This window comes from Anomalospiza imberbis, chromosome 35 (assembly GCF_031753505.1).
Source record: "Anomalospiza imberbis isolate Cuckoo-Finch-1a 21T00152 chromosome 35, ASM3175350v1, whole genome shotgun sequence".
Taxonomy (NCBI): domain Eukaryota; kingdom Metazoa; phylum Chordata; class Aves; order Passeriformes; family Viduidae; genus Anomalospiza; species Anomalospiza imberbis.
The window spans coordinates 527,910-547,292 of NC_089715.1; the positions used below are offsets into that span (position 1 = coordinate 527,910).

The following is a 19,383-nucleotide window of genomic DNA, read 5'->3' on the forward strand; positions in this document are numbered from 1 at the left end:
TCTCCTGCTGCTCACAAACAGAGAAGGGCTGGTGGCAGATGTGGGGGTCGGAGGCTGCCTGGGGAATAGTGACCATGAAATAATCACGTTTTCAATGTTCTGTGAAAGAAGGAGGGGCAGCAACAAAACTTCCATACTGGAATTAGGAAGGGCAGACTTTGGCCTATTTAGGATGCTGGTTTGGGGAGTACCGAATCAGGTACTGATTTTTAATGGGAAATAACCCTTAAAAACAAAGGGGTCCAGGGAGGATGGACACATTTCAAGAAAGTAATCTTAAGGAGGAAGGAGCAGCCTGTCCCAGTGTGGCCAAAGATGAGCTGGTGAGGAAAATAACTGCCCTGGCTGCCCGAGGAGCTTTTGTGGGAAAAAAGTATGCATTAACTTTGGACAGAAGGTCAGGCAACTTAGCAAGTGTTTAAGGATGTTGTCAGGTCATGCAGTAAAAAAAAAAAAAAAAAGAAAGAGGTGTAATCTCAATTAGAGATTAACCTGGCCACTTCTGTGAAAAATAATAAAAATGTGTCTATGAATAAATTAATGGCAAAATGTGGAATAAGGTGAACCCCTACTCTTTATTGGATGCAGTGGAGAACATAGGAACTAAAGATAAGGAAAAGTCCAAGCTACTTAACACCTTGTTTGTATCAATTTTCAATATTAGGGCAGGATGTCATCAGGACAAGAGTTCTCCTGAGCTGGCAGATGGGGTCAGAATGCAGAACAGGCATCTGGAACCCAGGAGGAAGCAGCTGGGGACCTGTTGGGCCACTCAGATACTCACAGGTGTATGGGATCAGATAGGATCCATCCTAGGGGGAAGAGGGAGCTGGTGGATGAGCTCCCCAAGCTGCTCTCCATCATTTACCATCAGTCCTGGCTCAGCAGGGAGGTCCCAGAGCACTGGAGGTGCCAGTGTGAGCCCATCCCCAAGAAGGGCTGGGAGGAGGATCTGGGGAACTCCAGGCCTGTCAGCCTGACCTCGGTGCCCGGCAAGGTTCTGGAACAGATCACCCTGAGTGCCATCACAGGGCACCCACAGGATGGCCGAGGGATCAGAGCCAGCCAGCGTGGATTTCAATGCCTGCATGGATGATCTGCATGAGGGGATTGAGTCCAGCATCAGGAAATTTGCAGATGACACCAAGCTGGGTGTGGGTGTGGATGTGCTGGAGGATAGGAGGGCTCTGCAGAGGGACCTGGACAGGCTGGATCCAGGAACCAAATCCAACAAGGTGAGGTTTAACAAGTCCATGTGCCGGGTCCTGCCCCTTAGCCACAACAACCACTGCAGTGCTACAGGCTGGGGACAGAGTGGCTGGACAGCAGCCAGGCAGAAAGGGACCTGCAGGGACTGATGGACAGCAGGCTGGACATGAGCCAGCAGTGTGCCCAGGTGGCCAAGAAGGCCAATGGCTCCTGGCCTGGATCAGGAATGGTGTGGCCAGCAGGATCAGGGCTTCTGTGCCAGTCCTGATCTGCCCCCATCTCTGCACACAGACATTGCTGCTGCAGCTTCAGAGGAGGGAACAAAAGGAGGATTTCTGGTGAAAACTTTCCTGGGAGATCCTTTAGTTCATTTAAAGCCACTGAGAGCACAGCTCTTCATTGACACAGTCTGGGGCCACAGCAAAGGTAGAGAGAAACAAAATGAGAAATGGCACAAGGAATGGCCTTTGTGGACAATCTTAAAATCTAAAACACAGGGGAAAAACCCCACAACCAAACCAACAGGAACAATCAAAGATGACTTCTTACAAATGATTTGCAGAAGCTGGCCAGCAATTTTGTCAGTGCTACCCAGAGTGCTTTTGTCACAGGAAACTCAGACTTTTTGTCACAGGCATCATGATTAGCAGATCTTGAAATGCTCTCAAGTCCCTGAGCACTAAGTCACGGAGAATTAAAGCCACACAGGCCACATCTGCAGTGCTCAAACACAGCCCTGTTGCTGCTGCTGCTGCTGCTGAAATAGAATCAACTGACAGAGGCCATCACAGAAATTGCCTCTGGAGTGTCAAATACAATGAAAAAATCCACCAGGAGAAAGAGAAACCAGAACTTCTCGGCTCGCTTTATTGTTTCTTCCTAGCAGCAGCAGAAAATGGAGATGCCCAGAGATATTCCCAGCTGCTGCTGATCCCAGTGGAGCCCAGCCTGCTGCCCAGTCCCAGCGGGAACCTGAGCCCAGCGCGGGGAGCTCCCGCAGTGTCGGGAGCTCAGGGAGCCAGGCCCAGAGCCCCGGGCACGGCCGCCCATTGCGGGGCAGCGGCACAGACGGAATGTCCTGCAGCCCAAACCTCCTGCTCCTGCCTCACAGCGCCCAGCGTTCTCCCCCTCCTGTTCCTCTCCCAGCACGGCACACATTCCAGCTCAGAGGAGGCTTCCCCAGAGAGGGCTCCTGCTCCTGTTTCAGCCTCAGTGTCCCTGCAGAGGAACAGGGCATCTTTCAGGCACTTCCACAAGCTCAGGGTTCCCATTTCATGGGGATTCCAGGATGAAAATAGCCTTGTTAGGAAGGACAAAAGCGGAAGGAGTGGTGTCGCTGTAGAGCAGGACGGGAACAAAAATGACTCCAAATCAAAGGCAAAGAGAATGAACTCTGATTTTTTTCAAATGCACCGCTCTATTTATAGAGAACATCGTGCGGACTGATTTCATTGGTCTTAGAGTAAAAACATCTCACACCATTGGTGTGCAGTGGATGACGCACAGTGGCAGAACCTATCTATAAACAATGTGAACAACAAGATAGATTAGAGAATTATTTACATTCTTTCCCAAATGTCTCCCAGGCTCTCGCCTGGTTAGAAAACCTTCTCTTTTTCTCTCTGACTGAACTGAGAATATCCACATTTGCCTTCCTGATGAACTTTCTCCAGGAAGTTGGGGCTGTGTGCTGGGACCCACAGTGGGCTGGGTGGGAAAAGCACTTTGGCACTTTTGCACAGAGCTTCCTTGGGGATGTTGAGGGGAGGAACAAAGGTGGGACAAGAGAGAGCTGCAGATCATTGAGAGAGGAACAAGGGTAGGCAAAGTCAAGGGGCAAAGGCATTAAGAAGGCCTTTGTGTCCAGGGGCATCTGCATGGAAACCACCAGGCCTCTGGCAGAAAGGCGGCCATGCCCACCAGGCCTTTGTGACCCGTGGTGACATCGTGCCCCGAGGCCATTGTGACCCATGCGCATGTCATGACCCTGCTGCCCCACCACCCATGCCAACAGCAAGGCAGCCTGGTCAGGGAGAGCGGGCTGAGGAAGGATGACAGCGTTGCCTTTTGGTCTGCACAGATGTTGACTTTAGGTGTGGGCTGCTTTCACAGAATCACAGAATGACTGGGTTGGAAGAGACCTTCAAGATCATCAAGTCTAACCCATGCCCTAAACACCTTAACTGACCCATGGCACGAAGTGCCATATCCAGTCTTTTTGTGAACATTCCCAGGGATGATGACTCCCCCACCTCCCCAGGCAGGCCATTCCAATATTTTATCAGTCTTTTTGTGAAAAACTTCTTCCAAGTATCCAACCTATATTTCCCCTGACACAGCTAGAGACTGTGTCCTCACGTTCTGACATTTGCTGCCTGGAGAAAGAGACCAACCCCCACCTGACTACAACCACCTTTCAGGAAGTTGTAGAGAGCGATAAGGTCACCTCTGAGTCTCCTTTTCTCCAGGCTAAGCAACCCCAGCTCCCTCAGTTGTTCCTCACAGGATTTGTGTTCCAAGCCCCTCACCAGCCTTGTCACTCTTCTCTCGAGCATCTCAACGTCCTTCCCAAACAGAGGGGCCAGAACTGGACACAGCACTCATGGTACGGCGCCACTACAGGGGAAGAATGCCAAGTACACCAGTGCGGAGTAGAGGGGAAGAATCACTGCCTTGCTCCTGCTGGACGCACCATTCCTGATCCAGGCCAGGAGCCATTGGCCTTCTTTGACACCTGGGCACACTCTCAGACCATGTTCAGCCTGCTGTTGGCCAGTACCCCCAGGTCCCTTTCTGCCTGGGCATTGTCCAGCCACACCGTCCCCAGCCTATAGCATTGCAGGGGGTTTTTGTGGCCAAAATGCAGGATTTGGCGAGTGATTTTATTAAAATCCATCCCACTGGAATCTGCCCACCCATCACACTGTTCAGGTCTCCCTGCAGAGCCCTCCTGCCTTCCAACAGATGGTAGAAGTAGGTAACTAAGCTTCCAGATTAGTGTCATCTGCAGATTTACTAATGAAACCCTCAATCCCCTCATCCATGTCAGCAGTAAAACTATTGAACAGAGCTGGCCCAGCACAGAGCCCTGAGGGACAGCACTGGTGACTGTCCCCAGCTGGATGCAGCATCGCTCACCACCACTCTCTGGGCCGGCCATCCAGCCAGTTCTGAACCCAGCACAGAGTGCTCCTGGCCCAGCCGTGGGCTGCAGCTTTTCCAGGAGTGTGCTGTGGGAGACAGTGCCAAAGGCCTTGCTGGAGTCCAAATAGACACATCCACAGCCTTTCCTGCATCCACCAGGAGGGTCACCTGGTCATAGAAGGAGACCAGGTTGGTCAAACAGGACCTACCCATCCGAAACCCCTACTGGCTGGGTCTGACACCCTGGCCATCCTGAAAGTGCTGTGTGATGGCACTCAGTGTGAACTGTTCCATGACCTTACCGGGTACTGAGGTCAGGCTGACTGGCCTGTAGTTACCAGGATCCTCCTTCCCACACTTGCTGTGAATGGGTGTCACATTGGGCAGCTTCCAGTCATCTGGGACCTCACCAGTGAGCCAGGACTGCTGGTAAATGATGGAGAGCGGTTTGGCAAGCTCATCTGCCAGCTCCCTCATCACCCTGGGGTGGATCCCATCTGGTCCCATGGATTTATGAACATCCAAGCAGCTCAGCAGTTCTCTGACTGCCTGCTCTTGGATAACAGTGGCCCACTCTGCTCCCTGACACCATCTACCAGCCCAGGAGGAGAGTTGTCCTGAAGGCAAATTGTCTTCTCTCTAAAAACTGAGGCAAAAAATGGCATTAAGCACTTCTGCCTTCTCCTCATCTGCAGTTATTAAATTCCCTTCAACATCTAATAAAGAACAGATTGGTCTTACCCTTCCTTTTACCATTGATATATTTGTAAAAGCATTTTTTATTAGCCTTTACAGAAGCTGCCATTTTAAGTTCAAACTCAGGTTTGGCTTCCCTAATTTCTTTCCTATATACCCTAGCAAGCCCCTTAAATACTTCCTGAGAGACCTGACCCTCCTTCCAAAGATGATACATCCTCTTTTTATTCCTATCTTCCTCCAAAACCTTTTTACCCATCCAGGCTGGGCATTTGCGTCGTCGACTCATCTTTTGGCACACAGGAACAGTCTCCTTCTGTGCCCTCGAGATCTGTATTTTGAAGCTTGCCCACCTTCACTGAACTCCTTTGTTTTCAAGGGCTGCTTCCCAAGGAAACCTCTGAATAAGTCTCCTAAATAGGCCAAATTCTGCCCTCCGAAGTCCAGTGTAAAAGTCTTATTAGTGTTCCACCTGACTTCACCATGAGAATTCTATAATTTCATGATCACTGTGCCCCAAGTGAACTCCACCCACCACATCTCCCACCAGCCCATCTCTATTTACAAACAACAGATCTAACATAGTCCCTCTCCTGGTGGGCTCACTCACCAGCTGCAACAAAAAATTGTCCTCCATAAACTCTAAAAATTTCCTGGACTGCCTCTTTTCAGCTGTATTTAGTTCCCAGCAGATGTCCAGCAGATTGAAGTCGCCTACAAGAACAAGGGCTGATGATCCAGAAACATTCTCTAGCTGCTTACAGAATGAGTTGTCCACCTCTTCTTCCCAGCTGGCTGGATGATAACAGACTCCCAGTAGGATGTCAGCCTTGTTGGCCTTCCCTTAAGTCTCACCCATAGACATTTGACTTTATCATCATTAGTTTCAACACCCACAGCATCAAAACCCTTCCCCAATGTAAAGGGCCACCCCTCCACCTCTTCTCCCTTTCCTGTCTCTCCTGAAGAGCTTGCAGCCATCCAGTGCAGCGCTCCAGCCATGTGAGTCGTCCCACCCTGATTCTGTGATGGCAATTACATCACAGCTCTGCTGCTGCACCATGGCCTCCAGCTCTTCTTGTTTGTTACCCATGCTGTGTGCATTGGTGTACATGCGCCTCAGCTGGGCTGCTGATTTCACCCCTAACTCAGGCTTACCACCCACGAGCCTGCTTCCAGACAAACCAGCTGCATCTCCCTCCCCCTTCAGAACGAGTTTAAAGCCCTCTCAACAAGTTCTGCCCGTTCATGAGCTAAAATTCCTCTGCCCTTCACAGAAAGATGGAGCCCGTCTGGTCCAAGCAGGCCAGGTGCTGTAAATGTTGCCCCATGATTAAAGAATCCAAAATTTTGTCAATGACACCAACCCTTGAGCCACTCATTGATAATGTGAGCTCTCCTATTGCTTTCACCGTTTTTCTCAGACTCCAAAGGGACTGAGGAAAAGACTGTCTGTGCCCCTGTCCTATTAACCACCTGAGCCAATGCCCTAAAGTCCCTTTTAATTGCCCTGACACTCCTGATTTCAATCTCATCACTGCCAGCCTGGGGTATCAGCAGTGGGTAATAATCAGAGGGCTGAATCAGCCCAGGCAGTGTGTCAGTCATATCCCGTACCCGGGCCCCAGGGAGGCAGCAGACCTCTCTGTGGGGTGGGTCTGGTCGACATATGGGGCCCTCTGTTCCCCTCAGGAGGGAGTCACCCACCACGATTACCCTTCTTTCCTTTTTGACGTTAGAGGTGCTGATCTGTCTCACAGATGAATCATAACTGGGAGACTCACTGGGCAGATAATTTTCTTCTAAACCATCTGGCTGACTCTCCAGATCCAGGGGATCATACCGACTCTGAAGGGGCACCTGGCTTGGGAGAGGCGGTTGAGAAGGATTTATATTATTACCTCCTTGAGTAGGTACCCACACCCACTCCCCTTCATCGGCCAGGTGTCCTTCTATAGCCTGACAGTGGGAGGTGTGGGAGACAGCGGGAACCAAGGAGAGCATTGCTGCCCTGCCAGACCTCATGGAACCAAGGATCCATTGTGACACTGCAGGGCCCTGGGGCACCACGGTGCCATTGTGACACTGCAGGGCCCAAGGATCCAAGGGACTTTGTGACACCAGAGGGACACTGTGACACTGGGAGGCCTCATGGAATCATGGAGACCATTGGGACACTCTGGGGCCTCATGGAACCATGGTGACACCAAGTTGTCTGGGGGTGGTGATCTGCTGGAAGGCAGGAGGGCTCTGCAGAGGGACCTGGACAGGCTGGATCCAGGAACCAAATCCAACAATTGAGGTTTAACAAGTCCAAGTGCTGGGTCCTGTACCTTGGCCACAACAACCCCTGCAGCGCTACAGGCTGGGGACAGAGTGGCTGGACAGCAGCCAGGCAGAAAGGGACCTGCAGGGACTGATGGACAGCAGGCTGGACATGAGCCAGCAGTGTGCCCAGGTGGCCAAGAAGGCCAATGGCTCCTGGCCTGGATCAGGAATGGAGTGGCCAGCAGGAGCAGGGCAGTGATTCTTCCCCTGTGCTCAGCACTGGTTCTGCAGCACCTCGAGTGCTGTGTCCAGTTCTGGGCCCCCCAATTTAGGAAGGACATGGAGGGGCTGGAGCGTGTCCAGAGAAGGGCAACAAGGCTGGTGAGGGGTCTGGAGCACAAGTCCTGTGAGGACCGGCTGAGGGAGCTGGGGTTGTTTATCCTGGAGAAGGGGAGGCTCAGGGGACACAAGGTGGTGTCAGTGCACAGGTTGGACTTGATGATCTCCAAGGTCTTTTCAGGCTTTGCTGATTCTGGGATTCTCTGAAACCACCCTTGGAGCAGTTGCAGGAGGAGCCCTGGGCCTCCTCTTCAGAAGCTCCAGCGGCCCAGGTCCCTCAGCTTCTCCTCACAGCCCCAAAGCCCATCCTGTCAGTCCTGCAGAGCCTCTGCAGCCCCTCCTCACTGCCCAGAACAGGCAGCCCCACAGCCAGACACAGCAGCCCAGATGTGCCCCCCTGGCCTGGGGTGCCTCTGGCAAGGGAGCAGCACGAGGCACTGCAGGAGCCTGCAGACAATTCCTGCAGCACTTCTGGGATGATCCTGCTCCCCAAGGGCTGTTCCCATGGTGCCAAGTCAGGAACTGGAATGGGGAGTGGGGCCAGAGAGGTAAGGACAAACACGGACGGGCTGTTTGCAGGGGAGGGAACAGGGATGGGCAATGGGAAGAAATTTATATCAAGAAGTGAAAAAAAAACCAAAAAGAAAGCAAAGGTGAAGCCAAGGAAATGCTCAGGGCAGTTTGGGGGTGGCTGCCAGGCAGCCCTGGCTCTGAGCAACAGCGTCTGCAGTGGGACAGGAAACTCCCAGCTGATGGGAACAAACTTTCTGGCTGACTGCAGAGGTCAGGACAAAGCTGAGTGGTTTCCCTGGCATCCCCCAGCCCTTCCTGGCCCCAGGGGCTGATGGCATTTGTGCTCCCTCAGGTTCATATCCCCACAGTAGCAGCATGGGGGTGCTCCCGCCTGCTGTGTGCAATGCAAACAGGGGCTCCTGAGCCAGTGCTGCCGTGGCTGTGCCTGCAAGGATGCGGCACCTGTGTGAGCTGGGGGAGAGGCCAGGGGTGCAGAGGGGGGATGTTGTTGGCAGCTCCATGAGGACGCTCTGGGACGCTGCCCTGGGCTGTCCAGCGCACTGGGGATGGATCAGCCCCTGCTCTGCTGCTCCTTCCCATCTCCCCCAGGGCCCTTGCAGAGCACCAGCCATGCTGTTTGCCCCCAGCCTGCCCACGGCCAGCCTGGGGCTGCTCACGGGGGTTTTCTGTGCTGAGCACTGGCCTGGCCGTGTTCTTGAGAGAGCCTGGGCAAGGAGCCTGGAGCCCCCAGGCCCTGGCCTGAGGCGTCAGCGCTGCCCCAGCAGTGCCCATGGGCTGTCCCTGCTGCAGCCCCGGCACTGCCACCCCCAGGACTGTGCCCGGCCCCGAGAGCACTCAGGCCCTGCAGCAACACCAGGGCCACCAGGGCAGTGGGGCAGGGCCACGGGAGCAGCACTGGCAACACCAAGTGCTGCTGCTGCTGGGCACAGCTGCTGTGCCAGCACTGATCTGCCCCAGCTCTGCACACAGACATTGCTGCTGCAGCTCCAGAGAAGGCAACAAAAGGGCATGTCTGCAGAAAATTTTGCTGGTGACCCTTCCGTTCCTTTAAAGCCACCAAGAGTGCAGCCCCTCATTGACACAGTCTGTGGCCACAGGGAAGGTAGAGAGAAATAAAATGAGAAATGGCACAAACAATGGCATTTATTTGTGGACAATATTTGAAAAAAAAAACCCAAATAAAAAGAACCTCCAAAATGAAACCAACAAGAAGACGTATCAAAGATGACTTTTGTTAGAAGTGATTTACAGAAATTGGCCAGCAGTTTAATGTTCCCGAAACCATCCAGTCATCAGTGTCCACACTGCAGCCTTGAGCTCCTGGTTCCTCAGGCTGTAGATGAGGGGGTTCAGGGCTGGAGGCACCACCGAGTACAGAACTGACAGGGCCAGATCCAGGGATGGGGAGGAGATGGAGGGGGGCTTCAGGTTAGCAAGTATGCCAGTGCAGACAAACAGAGAGACCACGGCCAGGTGAGGGAGGCAGGTGGAAAAGGCTTTGTACCGTCCCTGCTCAGAGGGGATCCTCAACACAGCCCTGAAGATCTGCACATAGGAGAAAACAATGAACACAAAACAGCCAAATGCCAAACAGGCACTAACTGCAATGAGCCCAAGTTCCCTGAGGTAGGATTTGGAGCAGGTGAGCTTGAGGATCTGGGGCACCTCACAGAAGAACTGGCCCAGGGCATTGCCATGGCACAGGGGCAGGGAAAATGTATTGGCCGTGTGCAGCAGAGCAGTGAGAAAGGCACTGGCCCAGGCAGCTGCTGCCATGTGGGCACAAGCTCTGCTGCCCAGGAGGGTCCCGTAATGCAGGGGTTTGCAGATGGACACGTAGCGGTCGTAGCACATGGTGGTCAGAAGGGAATACTCTGCTGAGATGAAGAACACAAAGAAAAAGAGCTGAGCAGCACATCCTGTGTAGGAGATGGTGGTGGTGTCCCAGAGGGAATTCTGCATGGCTTTGGGGACAGTGGTGCAGATGGATCCCAGGTCGCTGAGGGCCAGGTTGAGCAGGAAGAAGAACATGGGCGTGTGCAGGTGGTGGCCGCAGGCTACGGCGCTGATGATGAGGCCGTTGCCCAGGAGGGCAGCCAGGGAGATGCCCAGGAAGAGGCAGAAGTGCAGGAGCTGCAGCTGCCGCGTGTCTGCCAGTGCCAGCAGGAGGAAGTGGCTGATGGAGCTGCTGTTGGACATTGGCTGTGGCTGCACATGGGCACCTGTTCATGGAGAAAGGACAGTGACGAGTCAGGAGAGGCTGCTTGGAGCCAAACCTAGGCCATTCCCTGTAGCCTGTTTTGCTGAAACTCACCCACCCTTGTTCCTGCTCTGGGAAAACCTTCACCCAGGTCCCTGCCTGATCTCCGTTTGTGCTGGCTGTTTGTGCCAGGAGCAGCCAGGGCTGTGCGTGGGGGCTCTCAAGGAGCCATCCCTGCCCCGCTGACCTGGGTTTGTGGCCATGTGGCAGAGGGGCAAGGCCCAATATTCAGCATTTGTCAGGAGAATCACTCCTACTGCAGAAAGTCTTAGTACTATCTGCATTCTGTGGTCTAGAAGACATGGATAGCAGTGAGGAGATGTAGGGAATGTTTTTCCTACCCACACATCATTCCTGGCTCTCTGAGGTCAGAAATCCCCAGCATTCCTGCTGCACTCAGAGTTTGCCACTGAGAGATGTGAGCGGCAAAGGATTCCCTGTGGATGGGGGCAGGTGAGGGGCTGGATGGGCTTGTTCCCAACTGCCCTGGCTTTGCACCTTTGGCTGCAATCAGAGCACAATCACACTCCCGGGTCACCATGGGATAAACCAGACCCTGCCCAGAGCAGAGGGATCCCTGAATGTCTCACCCTCTCCAAAGGTCTCTGGGCAAGCTCTCAGCACCCCCTTGTGCCACGGACACTCACGGCTCCCTTGGCCAACCCAGCAGCATTTCCTCAGCTGTGGCATTTCTGCACTTCCCTGTGGGACATTCAGGGAACTCCCAGAGGCTCTGGCACAGCTCTGCACCCAGGAGGGCAGCTCAGAGCTGGGAAGGGCACAGCAAGGAGATCCCCGGCTGTGCCCATGATGGGATGTCAGGGAGGGGCTCAGCTCATTCCCCTTTCCCATGGACTGCTTTGCCCACAGCCCCACAGGTCCCAGGGAAGCTTGGACACCCCATTCCCATGGACAGCCCTGCCTGGCAGGAATGCCAAGGGCAGTGCCTGACTCAGCTGCTGCAAATGCCAGAGCCTCCCTGAGAGAACCAGAAAACACTGACAATATCAGGGGAGTGCAGAAACAGGAGAAGATGTTGTGGTGCTGTGCCTGAGAGGGCGGGGCAGAGACAGCCGGGCACTCAGGACAGTGTTCCCGTGCCCAGCTGTGCCCGGCACCTCCCACACACCAACAGTGCCCTCCTGCCCCAGCACTGCTCTGTTCAGGCCCCTCTGCTTCCCTGAGCATCTCCCTGGGCCTGGACATTCCCTCCTGAGAGGTGCCTTGTCCCTGCCAGCGCTCACAGAGCCCATCCCACCCTGTGTGCCCTCAGCCCGGCCCTACAGAAACCTGCCTGTGTGCAGGGCCCTGGCTGGGGCAGGGTCTGTGTGCAGCTGGGCGAGGGCAGCTCAGGAGAGCCCTGCTGGGCCCTGCAAAGGTGATGCTGCTGCTGTCCAGGGCTGAGGAGTGGCTGAAGGCCCTTTGGGAGGCTGCCAGCAGAGAGACTGACCACCCAAAGTCACAGTTCTGGAGTCTCTGTAAATGTTCACACATTCCTTTGATGATCCTGTGTGTCCCTTTCAACTCAGTTTGTTCTGTGATTCTGGGATTACAATTCCTGTTCTGCTTCTCTCATCCCCCTGTTGTTTATAGTCAAAAGAGAAAAAAAAATCCTTGTAATAGTGTTAGACCAGTAAAGTAAAAACCAGACCTCTATTGGAAGCTTCCAGGTGTCCCAGTGGGGATGAGGCACACCTGGCCCCTGATTTCAACAATTTATTAAGGTTAATTAATTAGGCTATTTAACAGGAACATCCAATAGGAGATTGATTTGCCCCAGTTACACACCCCTGGCTCAACCCATTGGAGTAGGTCCAAGGGCTTCTTTGCCTTCACTTTTTGTTGTGACTGCTCACATTCTGGTCAAAAACCAAAATGTTCTTCTTGTAGGTCCTCTTCCTGATAATAAGACTATACAGTGTTTCAGGAATGTATTTAGACAGTCAGCTTATTGTTCCAAAATCTAAGAGAAAGGTTAGGAAATGTACTAGAGTTAATTAAGTATTATAATTATATTAATTTTATAATAGTAGTTAAATAGAGTTAATTAAGAGTTATGAAAGGGTGTGGTAGCACATTTCTCCCACTCTCAAGATTTTTCATAGAGGTGCACAGAGAGAAAGAGGAAACAATTTCTATTTCTACTCCTTGTTTTTCGTATGTAGAATGTGTTTAGAGAATTGTTTACCTGGGGTGATTGCTTGATTAGATTCTAGTGAGGATTGTTTGAGCCTGATGGCCAATCCAATCCACCTGTGTCTAGACTCTCAAGAACAGGATCACAGGTTATTACTAGTTAGATACAGTAGTTAAAGAAAGTAAGTATGTAGTCTTAGTATCTTCTTTTATATAGTATATTAACGTATTATAGCACGTTATAAAAAAGTTATTATAACATAGTTATAATAAAGAAATCATTCAGCCTTCTAAACTGATGTTAGACATCATCATTTCTTCCCATTAAGTTTACCTACATTTACAACATAAGGGTTATATTTTTATAAGTATATAATAGTAATTTACAGAGATACGACTATATGAAAAATGTATAAAAGCAAAAATCATTTTGTCATCACCCCAGCTTTCCCACCCAAGCAGGAAATTGAAAACACTCTCAGGAAAGCTCCTGATCTTTACAGCAATCCCAGGTTTACCTTCTTTGGGAAGTGTCCTCTGGAGCTGTGCCCAGGCTGCTCTGGAGCAGGGAGCAGCCCTGCCCCAGCGAGCAGCTCTCAGCAGCAGCACCTGCCCTGCTCAGGGTGGCTCCTTCCCCCCACAGCTTCTCTCCAGCGCTGGGAGCAGCTCCCCGGGCCGGCTGAGAGCTGTCCCTGGCAGGCAGCAGAGTCCCTGGCCCAGCACAGCGCCCTGGGCTTCAGGACCCTGCTCTGCAGGACAGCCCTGGGCACCCCTGGCTGCTCTGCACAAGAGATGATCAGAGAATGTACTCACAGGGTCTGTGGGCATTGGGATGTTCCAGCTGTAGGAGATCACTCCAGGAGCTGCAGCTGCATTGTCCTGCAGCCAGAGGTTCCTGTGTCAAGGGCTGCCAGTGATTCTGCCCCAGGCACTTCTCAGCACCTTCCCAGCCCTGACTGATGGAAGCTCTCTGTGCCTCTGTGCTGTGCCCGGGCTGGCTGCAGGCAGTGCCCCAGCCCTGCTGGGCTGGGAGAAGAGCTGCTCATCCAGAGAAATGTGCTTTTGAAGCTCTCCTTGGTTACCAGGCTCACCCTCTGTGCCAGGAGCCCGGCCCAGCTCAGCAGCACAGACACAGCACAAGGACTTTAATGACCCTCTGGGGCTTTGTGCTCAGGCCCTGAACATCAGGCCCTGAGAGGGAGCTGCAGAAACCTCTCCAGAACTCCAAGTCAGAATCCAACTCCAAAGTTTCTTTGACTTTTAATGGGTCCCACTGAGGGACACGACTGAGAAAGTGTCCCCAGGCCCCAGGCAGAGCAGAGAACTGGAGGCACTGATGACAGGTGGGGACAAAGAGAAGCCAAGTCTTGGTGCCCTGGGGCACAGCAGGCTCTGTGCCACCAAGGGCTGTCAGGAGACACCTTGTCCTGAGGCACTGGGGCCTCCTGGCACAGACCCAGCCAGGCTGGGCACTGTCAGCCCCTTGTCCTGCCCTCAGCATCCCCCCCTAGCCCACATCCCAGTGGCCTCAAGGATCTGCTGGAAGGAGTCCCTGGGGAGCCTTGCTCAGGAATGGCCCTGGGGGCTCCTTCATGCTCCCAGGGACTGCAGGTTTTTCAAAGCACTTTGGCTTTGGCTTTTGCCTTGGAGTCTCTGAGAGCTTTGTGCGGTCATGGCCTCCAATTATCTGCTGTAATTAGTCCCTGGAGAGGCTTTGTCAGGAACAACACTCAGTGGGGCTCATAATGCTGCAAGGTACTTCAGTTCTTTTAAGGTACTTGGTGTTTCCCTTTTGATCCAGACTCTGTGAGAGGTTTGTGCAATCATGGCCCCAGTTATCTGCTTTAACGAGTCCTTTGAGAGCTTTGTGCTGACACTCAGTGGGGCTCATTATTGCTTTGAGATACTCAAGGAGTTTAAGGTGCTTTGGGTTTTCCTTTCCACACTGAGAGGTTTTTGTGCAATTTGAGTTTCTGAGAAGTTTTTGTGCCATCCTGGCCTCCAATTCTCTCCTCCAAGGAGTCCATGAGGAGCCTGTGTTGGGGATGGACCTCAGTGGGACCCATTAATGCTTTGAGACACTTTGGGTTTTCTTCTGACTTTGACGCCTGGAAAGATTTGTGCAATCTCCTCTCAGGCCATGAGGTTCCAGGGCTCAGCTCCAACTGCACCACGGGGCTCATGAGGATCAAACAAATCCTGAAAAAACATGACTCTGCCTTGATTTCTTTCTTGTCTGAAGCAGTTCATCAGGAAGTTTCTGTATTGGTTTTGGTTCGCCAATTTGAGATTGGCTAATTACTGGGGCACTCACTAGAATATACTTAGTCATTTCCTGCTCTGAGATAAGATTAGGAGAAAGGCAAAGTGAGCTCAAAACTTTAATAGGGTATAAAGAAAAGTTTATTAATAGTCACTAAAATAAAGAGTAATAAGAATCAGAACAAAACTTTCAGAACACTTCCTCTCTCCATACAACCTGACAATTTTGTAAAGAGACAAAACCTAAAATTTCAGTCAATTTACCACCATCTAGAATAGTCTTTCTTCAGCTCACTTAGGGAGAGAAGTTCCTCTTGTAAATGTTATGGAGACTTCTCCACAAGACAACAGTTATCTCATGGCTTTTCATTTCCATGAATAGCAGCTGCCTAGGAAAAATCTATAATTGTGAAGTCCCTCCCATTTTTTCACAGCTTTTCCCACAGCTGTGTTTATGGGCCATGCCAACTTATGGGGTATTAGTTTACAGATGAACTGTTTAAGAGCAAAGGTTCTCTTCATCTATTTCTGAAATCATCTTCATCTCTGGAAACAGAGGTCGTCTTCTTCTCTCCCTGGGGGCATAGGTTCTCATCACTCTGCTGTCTTTCATTGTTCAAACTTCTCATGGGATCACAGCTGCTTCAACATTTCCTTACATTAGCATGGAGGCCTTTGCTGAACAAGTAATCTCCCAATTCTTTTCAATGTGTTATAGAGAAAAAGAGAGTCTGATGTATCAATTACATCCTTCTCCATAGCTTTCCCAGAGGATTTCAGCCCCAAGATCAAGGCATCTCCTCATCCCTCCCATCTGGGACTCAACTTCCTCTTCACTGACCTCGGTGTCTTCATGTTGCTCCTCTGTGTGCCTGCACGTTGTCCTTTTCTCTCACTCGAGGGAGGATGGAAGCACTGGAAGAGTCAATATCTCAGCCGGGGCCTGCAGATGGTTCCGTGACCCCGGCCGGGCTCGGTACTTGCGGCCGGAGCTGTTTTACCATGGAGGTTTCTGCAGCGGCTGCGCTGGGGCTGTGTCAGGCTGGGCCGCGCTGGGGCAGGGCCAGGATCTCAGCAGCCAGGCCAGAGCACAGCAGCAGCACGGCCGGGGCCCATGGCTTCTCCTCCCCCTGCCCGCTGGTTGCGGGCGAACCCCAAGGGCGGCAGAACCTTGGCCGAGCCGGCCCGGCCCGGGGCTGCTCCTGGGGCCCGGCGGATCCTGGCTGGGCCCGGGCTGGCGGCGGGGCAGGGCTCGGTAGCAGCCAGATGTCAGCAACCGCAGCCACGGCCCGGCCCGGCCTCGGCCCCGCGGCCTCCCCTGCCCTGCCCGGCAGCCGATGGGGCCTGGCGGCTCCCTGGGAAGGGGCCCGGCCCCACGGCAGGAGCCGCCCGGCCTGGCCTGGCTGAGACGGGGCTGGGCCAGCCTGGTCACCTCTTTGCTGGCCAGAAGGGAAAGAGACCCAGCCAGGCTTCTCCATCTTTAACTTGTGTCTTCACAGAGGCGTGTGCAGTTTCCTTAGTGGTTTAACAGATTGTCAGCTCTCAAAGCTAATTACTGATTGGTTTTTTGTCAGACACCGAGGAAACTGCTAGCAGCTTCTCTCAGGACACCACTTCCGTGATGCAAAACCACCACAACAGCACAGAGCACAGAGCTCCTTTGTCCGTATGTAGTGGTCATGTGCCCGAAGCCCCAAAACCCCAGCTTGGGAGATCTCCGGGCCCTCTCCAAGGTGTTTTCAAGTGAAAATATTCAGCTCATAATCTAAGAAAAACACCAGAGGACAGGGCCAGCCTGACCTGTCTGTCCTGGCTACTTTTGTCTGGGAGCGATCCTTGGATATACACAATTTGAGAAGCCAAAGTCTAATTTTTGCCATGGTCTTTGGCAAGAAGGCTGTTTTTTATCCATAGGAAGGAAGGAACAGAGCCCTCTGTTTCAGGGACAGATGAGAGGTGACCACTGGAGGCCAAGGCCAGCCAGAGCTAGCAGTTTTTTTTCTGAGAGATACCTTTGCATGGAGGAAATTTTTTAGGGAGCTTACCAATTTTGGCAATGGGCATCTGAAAAGAGGGACAGTTCTTTCCCTTAGGAAGGAAAGCACAGAGCCCCAGTGCTCCAGGAGCTGATGAGAGGCAGCCCTTGGAATTCCAAGCCAGCCAGACCTGTTCCATGTTCCCTCGGTTCCATGAGGCCCCACAGTGTCCCAATGGTCCCTTGCTTCCATGAGGCCCTGAGGTGTCACAATGCCCCCTTGGTGACACGAGGCCCTGAAGGGTCCTAATGGCCTCCATGGTTCCATCAGGCCCCACAGAGTCATAATGGTCTCTGGGTCCATGAAGCCCCGCTGTGTCACCATGGCCCCTTGGTTCCAAGGGCTCCAGTGGTGCCACAATGATCCCCTTGCTTCCATGAGGTCCCCACCGTGTCACAGTGATCTCCATGGGAAGGAAAGAACTGACCCCCAGTGTGGCAGGGGCAGCCACCAGAGGCCAAGGCCAGCCAGAATGGATGGTACTGGCAGATTTTGCCTGGGAGCAATCCTTGGATATACAGAATTTTATAGGTGGAATCCCAATTTCCGACATGGACACCAGGGGGTGGAGGACAGTTCTTTTCCATAGGAAGGAAAGCATGGAACACTGGTGTTTCAGGAGCAGATGAAAGGCGGCCACCAGAGGCCTAAGCCAGCCAGACCTCCCTATCCTGGTAGCTTTTTTCTGAAAGCAACTGTTGGATAAATGGAATTTGGGAGGTGGAAGCCCAGTTTTGGCCATTTCTGCATAGATATAGAAGGACAGTTCTTTTCCATAGGAAGAAAAGCACAGAGCCCAAGTGTTTCAAAGGCAGAAGAGGAGAGAGGTGGCTCCTGGGAGGCCAAGCCAGTAAGACCTGCTTGTCCTGACAGATTTTGTCATGGAGGAATCCTTGGATATACAGAATTTGGGAGGAGGAATCTCAATTTGGACCATGAGCACCTTGAGAAGACGGGCGGTTCTTTTTCATTGGAAGGAAAGCACCGAGCCCCAGTGTTTTGGGTGAGAGGCATCTGCAGGAGGCCAAGGGCAGACAAACCTTTAGGTCCTGGTTGCTTTCACCGGGGAGCAATCCTTGGATGTACGGAGTTTTGGAAGTGGAATCCCAATTTTGGCCATGGCCCATGGAGGAGAAGGACAGTTCTCTCCCATAGGAAGGAAAACCCAGAGCCTCAGTGCCAGTGCTTCAGGGCAGGTGAGAAGCAGCCATCGACATGCCAAGGTCTGCTGGACCTGTCAGGTGGTCTCCAGGAGCCCCAGCCAGCCAGACCTGTTCCATGTTCCCTTGGTTTCGTGTGACCCCACAGTGTCCCAATGGTCTCCTTGGTTCCATGAGGCCCTGGAGTGTCACAATGTTCCCCTTGCTTCTGCAGTGTCACAATGGCCCTGTGCTTCCATGGGGCCTTGCAATGTCACAATGGCTTCGTGGTTCCACAAAGCCCTGATGTGTCACAATGGCTCCTCGGCTCCATGCGCCCTCGCTGTGTCACAACGGCTCCTCTGTGACACTGCGGGCTGCACAAGGTCACCATGGACCCTTGGTTCCTTGGGGCCCCCGTGTTCACAATGGTCTCCTTGATTCCATGGGGCAGCACAGTGTCACAATGGCCCCTTGGTTCCATGAGGTTCCATTGTGTCACCATGGTGTCCTTGGACCTGCATTGTCACCATGGACCCTTGGTGTTGTAGTGTGCTTGCCACACCTTGGTTCCATGAGGTTCCCCAGTGTCACCCTGGTGTCCTTGGGCCTGTGTTGTTACAACTGACCCATGGCTCCATGAGGTTCCGTTGTGTCACCATGTGGTCACTGTCAGAGGCTGGATGAGATCAATGTCCTTGGGATGCTCGGAATGCCCGTGTGGGGCCAGGAGCGGGTCAGGCCTTGGTTTGTGGTGGGACAGAGCCCCGCCCCCAGCCCTGGCCTGGCACAGCTGTCAATCACATGGAAGGGGCGGTGTTAACCCAGTTCTGATTGGCTGAGCTGTCAGTCAATCACACAGCAGGAAGGGCTACCCCAGCTCTGATTGGCCCAGCTGTCAGTCAATCACACAGCAGGCAGGGCTAACCCAGCTCTGATTGGCCCAGCTGTCAGTCAATCACACACCAGCAGCTGGTGCCTTCCCTGGCTCTGATTGGACAAGCAACTGGCAGTCCCACCCCAGGGGCGGGCCCATGAAGGCCCAGGGGTTTAAAAGCCGGAGCACGAGGCCAGCCCATGGTCTGGATCCTGCCTTCTCCTGGGGTTCCTCTGTTAGTGATGCTGGAACCTGAGCAGGTGGTGCCTCTGTGTGTGTCTTTCTACAGATCTTCTGTCTTTCTGTTGTTCTCTATTTCTTCTTCTAATCCTGCTTACCTGGAACATTTTTGGGTAATTTAACATCTTAAGGGTTAAAGGTTTTTAGGTAAAGTGGGTTAAGTTAACAAAGTTAATGCTATGGTAAGAGTTTTATGCTGCAGTGGATGTTGTATGAAACCCTTTGCTCAAGTTCCTTGATTGT

General features: G+C 52.7%; 1 protein-coding gene and 2 pseudogenes across 1 annotated transcript; 1 reads left to right on the forward strand and 2 right to left on the reverse strand.

Annotated features, from left to right (window-relative positions):
* Positions 1-19,383, reverse strand: part of LOC137464036 (zinc finger protein 208-like) — a 1,110,012-nt pseudogene that overhangs the window by 332,545 nt on the left and 758,084 nt on the right.
* The window catches only part of LOC137464035 (zinc finger protein 850-like), a 1,110,255-nt pseudogene that overhangs the window by 324,126 nt on the left and 766,746 nt on the right, over positions 1-19,383 (forward strand).
* Positions 9,520-10,221, reverse strand: LOC137464043 (olfactory receptor 14J1-like; the record flags this gene model as incomplete). Its single annotated transcript, XM_068175371.1, has 1 exon — positions 9,520-10,221. A coding segment is annotated over one exon (702 nt), but the record flags the coding sequence as incomplete, so codon positions are not given.